The sequence below is a fragment of the Sceloporus occidentalis genome, unplaced genomic scaffold, assembly GCF_023333645.1.
Source record: "Sceloporus occidentalis isolate IW3139 unplaced genomic scaffold, rSceOcc1.0.p SCAF_3, whole genome shotgun sequence".
Lineage (NCBI taxonomy): Eukaryota > Metazoa > Chordata > Lepidosauria > Squamata > Phrynosomatidae > Sceloporus > Sceloporus occidentalis.
Window position 1 is genome coordinate 35,794,640 of NW_028316983.1, and position 10,987 is coordinate 35,805,626.

Genomic DNA, 10,987 nt, shown 5'->3' on the forward strand with positions numbered 1-10,987 from the left:
CCCTTACTCCAAAATGAAGGGAGGCCCAAAGGAGTTCTCATTAATGGGCTTTGCCTCCTGCCAAAGAGGCCAGATACTCACTCTGAGCTGTGATTTAGTTCAGGACCCAGACCTTATGGCAAGATCTTCCATATTCCAATATTTTTGATTGATTAGAGAAGTAGAATGACATGTAGAACCTGCAGAAGTGTGAACATCTCTGTCTATATAATTGCAGAGCACCAGTTTGAATGTTACCTTTTAGATTGCCTTGAACATAGAAAATTCTTTAGACTAGATTAAAAGACTTCATAAAACCTCTCTTCACTTCTGTCCTAGGAATGGTGGTGGCCGCAGTGGCACCTTCTGTGCCATATGCAGTGTATGTGAAATGATCCAACAGCAAAACATCATTGATGTGTTTCACATAGTGAAAACTTTACGGAACAACAAATCTAACATGGTGGAGACACTGGTAAGTATAGATGAAGAAAGGGGGTATAGAACAGTGCATTTCAGATAAGATGCTTACAGTATGAAACAGTTTAAATTAACTTCTATGCTTCAATTTTGGATACCTTTGCTTTTTTATACAATATGCATGATTGCCAATTTTGCATTTTCTTCCTTTCTTCATTGAATTATGCAAACAATAACAACAGAGTGAAATTATCGACACAAAATCCTGTTAAATAATCTTGCAAATATGTAGGTTGTTCTAGTTGTAGTAGTTGTTGTTGTTACTGTTTTTGTTATTTATTATTATTATTATTATTATTATTATTATTATTATTATTATTACACTTTTATTATATTTTTATTTCTTTTTGTTTCGAAAGTCAGGTGCTCCTACATTTTCCTGCTCCCCCTTTCTTCCTCCTTTTTATGTTGCAAAAGACTAACATGGCTACATCTTTGCAAAGTATCTAGTTACATATACATCATGACACTTATTTTCAGCTACAGGACAAAATTAGCACATTTCTTGTAATATAGCAATCATAATATCCATAAATGTAGCTCAAGAACAAGCCTATTGGTATTGAGTCTTCATACAACAGTATTGTACGATTCCATATAGAAAGGCTGGTATGTGTTATTTTCCTCAAGGGAAATTAGTGAAAGTTTAGAAATACTTCTGTGATGGCTATTGGAGTGATATGAGTAGGGTTTAAACAACTAGACAATGCTGATGAATTCACAGGAACTGAGGAAACTATAGTTCAATAAAGTAACTTTCCAAGCTCTGAACATAACATTTATTTTGTGGTGAATATTAGTTTACTAAATGGGACCTACATTTAAGAAATTTGCATAGGTTTGTGATCTTAAGAGAAATAATAACTGGAAAGGAATTGGGCAGTTAGAAAACTTTGATTAGTCTTCACTTGATATCATTAGTTTCTATTAGCATAAGATAGCTAGCAAGGAGTTTTTAAAATTTCATGTTTCTCATACACACACACACACACACACACACATCTCCCAGTAAAGTACAGTCCATTTGTTTTTTGTGGGTTTTTCAGGCTATGTGGCCATGTTCTGGAAGAGTTTATTCCTGATATTTTGCTGGCACCTACAGTCCATTTTTCTGCCATCATTTAAAGGCCTGTAGTGCCTCATTTCACACTAAGGCCTTTTTCAGTACAAGCAAGAACTACGCAAATTATTTTGTGGGTTTTTTGTGCTATGTGGCCACGTTCTAGAAGAGTTTCTTCCTGACGTTTCACCAGTATCTGTGGCTGGCATCAGATGGGTTTACCTATGTGTTGACTGCCACTCAGCAATAGATTCAGTGGATCTAATCTGGTTAGGACTAACCAATCGGATTTTCACCATGGACTTTATTAATGCTTTGAAGTATAAGAATGCATGCTGTTATAGAAACAGGAGAAAAAGTATCTTAAGCATAATTTTTTTCTCCTTCTGCTCTCCCTCTCTCTTGTTCTTTCTTTCTTTCTTTCTTTCTTTCTTTCAGGAACAATATAAATTTGTATATGAGGTTGCACTGGAATATTTGAGTTCATTTTAGCCTGTGATGGCAGGGAGCCTGCTGAATTCCAAAAGCCTTGATGTTTGAAGGACACCAGTCCCCTCCCCTTACTTCAAAGGACTAGTGGGATGAAGAGTATAAAGTTCTTCACTGTTGAGTGAAAGACCTGGTCAGATCTCAGTGCCATTGGGAGGAGGAGGGATGTACTGCTATATGCCTTCCAGAAGATCTCTTGCTTTTTAAACAATCAACTGTATGAACTGGCAAAGCAAGAGCCAGACTGGAAAATTCTGCTTTCTAATCCCCTCTGACTGCTTCTCTGCCATTTTGGATGTGCATTTTTGTTTTTCCTTGATACAAATGGGAATGGGGGAAAATACTTGGATAATCCTTCATCTTTCAGCTCTACTTTCTGTTTTCCCCCCACAAATCCTCACTTTATGTTTTTAATTTCATCTATCAGCCATTTGGCAAAGGAGGAAAGCTTCAGTAGACACATATTAAAGCTTTCAGCACACTAAGCCTTTGTGATCAGTTTCTCAAATGAAAAGGCCACTGTCATGAAGCTGTAAATTCCTGCCTGCTCCCATTGTCTCAGAAGCAGGCGATTGAGCTAAGAAGCTGCTGGTTAATTTTCTGCCTTGGTTGTTACACAGTGCTAGTAGATTTCCAATGTTCTGCATGGGTTGGTTACATCTTAATGGTTCATATCAACTGCAGCATTTCAGAAGCAGTCCTGTAAAATTGTACCTCCTAGCCAACCAAAAATTAGAACACCCTAAAATTGCCATCATCTTTCCTAAATTGTTCTTTGGTTTGGACTGAAGTTAATTTCATGTTACCATAAGTATTTGTTTGTGTGCAGTGTTTCTCTTAAAGCTGGTTGAAATGAAAGGAATGGCTTATAAACCTGCTGGGTTATAAGTATATTGCAGTAAACTTATCGTGGAGGTTGTTGCCATCATCTATTCAGTCTTTATTGTAAAGACAGGTTCTGCCATGCGAGAAGTGAAGGTCAAGATGGCAGGCTTATTACAGACATGATTAATAGACAATGATCAGTAGTGACTGATCTGATAAGACTGAATGATGGTTTACACCTTCTGATGAATAGTATTTTTATGAAAAAGTATGTATTTATTTTGAATTTGAAGAATAGTCAAGTTTACCTTTGCAAGTTAGATTTGCCAATCATATTTGCCCAAACAAGGAACACGATAGAGTTGTAAGTATCTGATCTTGAAACCAGAGAAGAGAGATGGATGTTCTTTGTCATAGTCACTGCCTAAAATAAAGAATGGCTTACATATTTGTTATCCAACATCTATCCAAACAATGCACTTCCTAATTGGTATATGGCAAAATGATACTTATGCCTCTTAACAGTAACAAAAGCAATGAACACTTTGTTTTCCCACTTATTTGAAAGCCAGCTGAAGCATGCCAAGAGGCCCACACTTATCATCTCCCAAATTAAGAACTGCTTTGCCTTTCAAAATGAGATGATCCAGGTAGGCATTTGAAAGCACATTGGTATACTGCGGGAAAGGATCAACATTATATTCTGCAGATTTTCTTTGAAATCTTAGAAAGCAGTTCTTGGAAATGAATACCAGCAAATTCTGCCATGTTGACTCAGGTCAACAGTGATATTTTGAAGCTGTACAATCATATATACACTGGGTAGTACAAAATGCCTCTTTCATTGTAGACTGTGTGCCCTGCTGAAACAATATAGCGATTAAAATTTTATACAGTTATCCATCATTAATTAGTCTTCCCCTTTGTTTGAAAAGGTGTGGAAAGGGGGCCAATACATTATAGCCCTCTTATTCAGCCCAATTCATCATGGTTATTAGAGCTGGATCTGTGCAGCATTAGAATCCCGGATCAGATTGGCTGCTCTACAAGATCCAATGGCTCAAACTTGGCACACAACAAATATAACTAGCTGAAAAGTAATCTTGACCTCCTGGAATCCTTCAACTGTGTCAGCTTATCATGAGCCAGGTTTTTGGTCACCACCACAGATGTGGTAAGACTGTTCCTTAACAATACTTCCTTTCCAAATGGAAATGAGACCCTACCTGCATAAGCAGAGTGTTTAATTTTTGCAGTACAGATCACCATTGCTAATCCACATGAAATCAACATAATAGTTTATTACTCCCCCATTTGAAAGCACAAGTTTCTGTAAACAGTTAAACATATCTGTTCATACATCTTTAAACAGATGTATACATTTTAGCCCTGAATTTCTGAATAAGAAACAACTAAATAGCTGGTATGGGTGTTGCTACTTTGCTTGGCTTGCTCATTTCAGTTTCATGTCATGGGAATAGGCTTGCACTTTTAACAGTTGTATTTCATATAGGTCTCTACTGTTGTACTTCTACCCTCTGGTCATTTTATTAATAATCAGGCACACAAGACCTAAAACGTATTGGTTGAGGGCATTTGAAATATAGTGTTAATTTCTTTAATTATTTTTTAAATTAAAGAGTAAAGCAGTGATAGTTGCAAGACATCTTAATTTAGAAGACACTTTTAATTAGTAATCCTTTTGCTCCCAGGACATATTTTTTCAAGTTCATGGAAGGATAAAATCATTAAATCCTAGTGAAACAATCTAAGCCTAAAATAACTCAGAAGTAGCTACAGAATTTGTAGCATCCACAGCTAGGAATGAAATCTTCCTGGAAATGCTAAATGTTTTCACAAAAAATGTCACAGAGTATCAAACAGGCTTGATATTTGCTTGAGACAGCACTTTTTCTTGCCTAGCCCTGTTTACTGGGCTTAACCACTGTTGGTTACTCTCACATGGGAAATGGGATCATAATAAGCAGCATAATGTGTGTGCTTTCCTGAATCTTCTTTCCATAGGAATGATTGTAGAATTAACAGGCAGTGTGCCATCTAGGCTTTCTAGTTTCAGTGCAGAGGGATCATGTTGGGAAAATCCCAGTCTTGTACAGAAAGGCCTTAGCTATATGCCCAGTTGCATGACACATTCCCATGAAGGGCATACAATAAGCTAGATAAAAATGACTGTTCTGTTGTTTGGATAAAGAGGGCCTGATCTTATGATAAAGGCTGGAGTTTGCCCAGTAGTAATACAGGTATATCTCAAATAACAAAGACATTGTGTTCTTGGGCATTACATATTTAACAGAAAATTTGGTACTAATAGCAGAAATAACATGGTAAGAACAGGGATAAGTTCCTGCACCACATACAAAAAAGAGCAGTTCAAGACCATGCTTTTTAAGACATGCTGTGTGGAGCTGATGAAACAGGTTTATCTATTTTCCCTTTTTGTTCTCTGTTTTTCTGATATCAACTGCTGTTTATCTTGCCTGTCTGACACATACAGCCACAGTAGCATTGGCTGGGGTATAATCCCATTCTTTACTAAAACAAACATTATTTCATTACATACTGCAAACACACTGCTACAGTCTGACAACAACAGTCTGCATTCCTCCCATTTCCCTTCACCATTCTCCCAGTACAGAAGCTACTAAAAAAGTTTCAAGTAGACAAAAGACAAGGGAGAAAGGGCATGGAGGGCATAAGTGGACTTGGTAAAAAGGAACTTCTTTATCAGATGCTTAGTTGAGATATGTCTGTACCCTTGCAACTATGGAAGGTCTATGATTTAGGTAAGATGTCAGGTGAAATCTAATATAGGGATGGTTGATAAAGGAAAGGCAACCACAAGGGAAAGCTGACATGTTCATGCATGTCTCAAGGGAAATTTAAGGACATGTCCACACCAGTGATGTGGCATAAAGCCAGAGGCATAGAAAGAACCATGTAAAAACAAATATACAATGTTTGTGATTTGCATTTTTATTAACTGCTGTACCAGTGCTGACTCTGATTCAACAGTCTGTCCAAAGCCTGTCATGCACACCAGTTAGTACAGGAGTGGAGAGTGGATACACATCGGTGTATTATGAGGATTGTCAGTTGGTGCACTAAGAGAGAAAAACAAACAAAAATATTTGGTTGGAAATGTAGACAGATTCTGTGTGGGATAAAAGATATGGGGAGTTGAGGGGAATAGAGGGAAAGATGTGAAATATCAGAGGTGAGAATGCAGCATGTCTAGAAGAGGAAAGGGAACATACAGGTCTTAAATTGTTTTTGATCTGAGCGCAGGAAGAGATGTTTTGAGAGTAAGAAGAGGAGTATAGGAATAGCATTTTTAGGAAATAGATTGATTTACTTTGTAGACCATGCCACATTGCTACAAGATATGTTTATTTTTGATTTTAAGTATTCCACTACAACTCACATACAGCTTAAGGTAGTTTATATGTATATTTCAAAGTGATCAAAATAAGCAATGAAAAAATAATATTTCCATGATATAACATAAAAGGTACAATACAGCTTACTATCAACAATATTAAAACAGTAGAGAAATCAACAATGCTATTTAAAAAGCATGAAATTCCATCAGAGCCACCCTCCAAGACTGTAACAATACAACAGAAAAAGAAATGGGGCAGTGATATAGCAGAAATATCAGTGTCATGTGTAGCTGCTTCATTTATCTGTTTGTCAAACTATTTTTGCAGCTTTTGCATCTTACATATGTGCTGTGCTCACATGAGGAACAAAGATTGCAAAGCAAACATATCCATGTGGTGGAATGTCTATTTGTTAAGCAGCAACATTTATGTGTCAAAATAGTGTTGGGAGTCTTATTTTTATTTTATAATCAGATTTGGAAAGTAGCAGAAGTTGTTGGTAAGAAAGTTATACTTCCAAAATTGATCTTTGTGGAGAATTGATAAGAAACAAATTTACTCATGTTGCCTATTAGTGTGGATATTGTGGATGAAGGCAGAAATGTGTAGTAATTTGCTGAACTAGGACAGACAAACTGTCTGCAATGTGAGATAAAATGAATGACAATTTATGCTGACCATTGACTGTGCATTAAAAAGCCAAAATTACTTGCTTAGTATGTTCCTTGAAACCTGAAGATCAGTAGTAATACAACTGTGTTGACTGATGGTTTATTTGAATGATTGATGTTATTTTATTTAAATATTTATATATTGTTTTTCTGCAAAGTTTGTATTGGGATCATTAGCTTTGTTAACTGCTTTTTCTAAGAAACTAAATTTTGCAAGCCTGTAGCTCCTTCTCAAAAGATCATATCCAGAGAAAATTCAGCATTGCCTTTCTAGGTTTTGTGCAGGTTTCAGTGGGCAAGCAGTCCAACCTATGATTATTTATTATGTCTTAATAAACAATATAACACTCATTACATATCATTCACCTGCCTTACATAACTTTCTGTTATTACCGAAAAACTAAGGCTAAAAGATGGTGACTTGATTAAGATTACCTAGCCAAGTCCTCATCTGACACTCCAATAAAAATAGCTATGAAAAAGCTAGAAACCACTTAGGTTGGTTAAGTATGGAGAATGGTGGTTCCATTTAATGTTGTACGCATTTAGCAAGGTAATTTTCTTTTCTTTTTATTGAAGAATAGAAGAAAAAAAATTTTTTTGAGGGAGGCCAATTGTTCAGGTCTAGCAAAAATGTTGCTGAAGGGGGATTGCCTAGTGCAGCACTGCTGCAAGTATGCTTATTTCTGTGTTTGAGAAAGGAAAAACACATAAATTCATCCATTGTGAAGGTACAGCTTTTGCATGATCTGACCAAGCTGTCATAGTGGTAGGGATGGGTTGGAAATGCATTTATATGCAAGATTATCAGCTTTCGGCCACTTCCAGTTTTGGGTTTTTAGTCTGTTTGTTTGTGGGGGTTTTGTTTGTTTGTTTGTTTGTTTTGTTTTGGTTTTTTTTGGTATTGTGACATTTTTGGGAGCCCCCAGGAAGTGCGAGGGGCAGAAAACTGATCCCTGGACCTGCTGCATTTGCCCAACCAATTTATAAATATATTATTTATTTGCAAACACATTTAAAGTGTCTACATTCATATGTTAAAAATTGAAATACATCTAGGCAATAGATACACATGGGTGGAGGTTCAGAAATGCAAACAGAAACAAGTATGAATTTCTGTGCGGGGGTGGGGAGAAGAGTTCACTGTCCAAGACACTGTTATGAAATGAATGCAGTTTCTCAGTGGGATTTAGATCAATAGATTATCCATTCCTATGTACTAGCAAGGATGTAAGAAATATTTGAAAAATAGTAAAAAAAGAAAAAAAAAAGAAAAAAGTGTCCCACAAGTGTCAAGAAACCCCAGCCAAAGATCCTGAATTGATGAGAATCTTCACTGTTTGAGAGTGTATTTTGTGCAGAAAACACCATCTTCTGTGTAGAAGATAATGTTTTCTGGGCAGGAAATGCTGTAATTGGGAACTTATTCTGCATAAAACTGACAAGTCATATTTTTTTCTGCAGGAAACTGCATTTTCTGCATAGAAAAAAAATTTCTGTGGAAAAATACCCCATGCAACTTTTGTACAGAATAAATACCAAACTGTGAACAGTCTTCAAAAACAGTGTAGTTTTTAAAAACCTTCTCATAGCAAGAAAAAAATGCTTCTTTCAAGAAGAAAATTAGCAAAGAACCTTTAGTATCTGTCTCTAAAGAGAATTACAACCTTTCAGGAAATACACATCTTCTTACACTGTAAACCTGCACTGGATTATTCTGCATGTCAATTCAGAAAAACTAGATTTACCGTAAGTAAAACCTACCAAACATATCTTCTTGAAGTATGTTCAAGAGAGAAATTTCATACACAATTTGCTTGCTATGTTCTGCTCTTCTCACATGTTTTAGCTACTCTCACCAACCATTGAAGGCTACAAAGCCCACTAAGCAGTGCCTTTAGAAAAACCATTCATATGGTATTGTTAAAAATTATTCTGTGCTTGAGAAATGCTTGACATTCCTTCATCTCCATGCACCAAATAAATAAGATTGGATGAAATGAAATATTTAAAACATGCCAGTATTCTGTGCTCTGTGTGAGTGCTAACAAGTAGGCCTTGAATAGATTTGAGAACACAATAAAGGTTTCTCAGTTCAGCTTCTCTGAGATTTTTTAAATGGAAGAAATAACTCAAATGCCTCACTTTCAAAATGAAGTAGCACTGGGGCTAATAAAGTAGCACCGTTATTCCCACTCACCTTTCTTTGGTCAAGAATAGAACTGCAAATGTTAACATCTACATTCCTATCACAATATAGTTGAAGTGTTGGTGAGGGTGAAAGGAAAGAAACACCTCACTGTGAAGATGAAGAATTTCACACACAAACCAAGAAGTGTTGTTCTAGGTTTTGAGTACAGTCAGCATCTCCTCACCTTATAACTGTCTTCCTTTCTTAAGGAGCTCTTCACAGATATAACAGCTAGAGACTATTTTTAAAAGTATCTTATTGAGAGAGCAACCTGGCAGCTGCCAGAAGTGGCTGATCCAATGTAAGCATGTTAACAGTAAGTCTCTGAAGTTTTTCTGCACCACTAGGAACCAAGTTGTCCTTTTTAAAAAGAGATTATTTTTGGACTTTTTTGTTTTTTAAACAAAGGTGTCTGCCTTAAAAAATTCTGCCCATGTCTTGGCCACGAAAATAATTCTAATACAGTAAAGAATAAATACATAGCAAACTAGCAGCTATGTATAGGCTTGCTGGCAGAACAAATGTATTGCAGTTGTTCATCCCAATGAAATTGTAGATAACTTTCCATGCTATGTTGTATTAAGGAGAAGTGATAAGTAAGCCATAGGTGACCATGTCATGGTGGTTGGTGGTGATGCTTTGCTACGCATTCATTTGCTGTATTTGCTGTGCTCAGAGGACTCCAAGAATCTATGTCTGCTTGAACCATTTCACAACATCAGAGTGGGATGGGAAAACTCATTTTGGTGATTTTTCTGCCATATTAAAGCCTGTCTTAGAAAATCAGTCTTGCTCACCCTCACTGACACCAAAAAACAAACAAAATGCAATTGCAGGTCAGCTAAGAAGGATGGGGAGTATACATTAATCTGTTCCCATCAATTTGAACTTCTTTATCCCCTTACCACACCACTACCTGCTGAAGCCAAGATGTACTGACATCCAACAAAGGCATAGTGTCAACTACATTCCTGTTATTTTCTCCCTGAAAGGATGAGGGGGATGTAACTGTGTCAGCAGTGTCGCAAGCTAGCCCAAAGATTTCTCTTTTAGCTGAGTGGAGCAAATTTTTTGGCTGGCCAAAAGGGACTGTTGCATGGTGGCTAAAATAACTTTTCTTTTGCAGGAACCCTGGATGCCTAAGTATACCAATTAAGTTTACTTGTACAGCTTGGATGTTTGATAGGATAAAGCACGTATTTTCAAAAAAAAAAAAGAAAAAATATATAAATATGAACAATTCAGCACTGTGCATTCAGAGTTTTTCTTTTCTTTCTGGTTTACAAGAAGGGAAGGTAAATAATGACAAGTCAATGAATATTAGATATATTTTTTGACTGTACATTACAGTGAAGTGTAAACTTTTTTTTTAGAACTGCAAGTCCATCTTATTTATTCTTGTAAATGTTTCCCAGACAATGTTTGTAATATGGGCTGTGTTGCAAAATCCATACAATAAACCTGTGATCCAAGATTAGTGTTTTACTAACAGAGTCTTGCACTGGTGCTTATTCTTTTTGGTATGGAATTCAATGTAGGCTGTGAACAGATTACCCCTACTGAAAAAGAAGTTGTAAAGTATGTGCACACTTAAAAGACTTAAGAGAAAGATAAACCTTAAAACTACCATCATATGCTTTAAGCAAAAGAGTCACTGCTATGCTGTTCTGAGCATGGTATAAGCACATTGAAAAACATTTATAAATGAGGGGCTATTTAGGACTGTGGATGGGCTTGAATAATTAAAAAAAAATCCAAAACAGACTGAAGTGGACTACAAAGTGGCATGGGGTGGTGGTTAAATTTTGTGTTCGGACATACTAGAAAATAACATTCTGAAAATAAAATGAAACATGCTATTAATGTACATCTATAATGTATACAATTTTGA

The 10,987-nt window shown here is 36.2% G+C and overlaps 1 protein-coding gene across 14 annotated transcripts in view; it reads left to right on the forward strand.

The window, feature by feature from the left end:
* LOC149315753 (receptor-type tyrosine-protein phosphatase T) overlaps window positions 1-10,522 on the forward strand; it is an 849,328-nt gene extending 838,806 nt beyond the window's left edge. For all 14 annotated transcript variants that reach the window (XM_089514002.1, XM_089514000.1, XM_089514008.1 and 11 more), the window contains 2 exons: window positions 319-454; window positions 1,958-10,522. In XM_089514002.1, coding sequence (XP_089370128.1) covers window positions 319-454; window positions 1,958-2,011 — 190 coding nt within the window. In that variant the 3' untranslated portion in view covers window positions 2,012-10,522. The remainder of the gene's footprint in view (window positions 1-318; window positions 455-1,957) is intronic.
* Window positions 10,523-10,987: the final 465 nt, after the last annotated feature.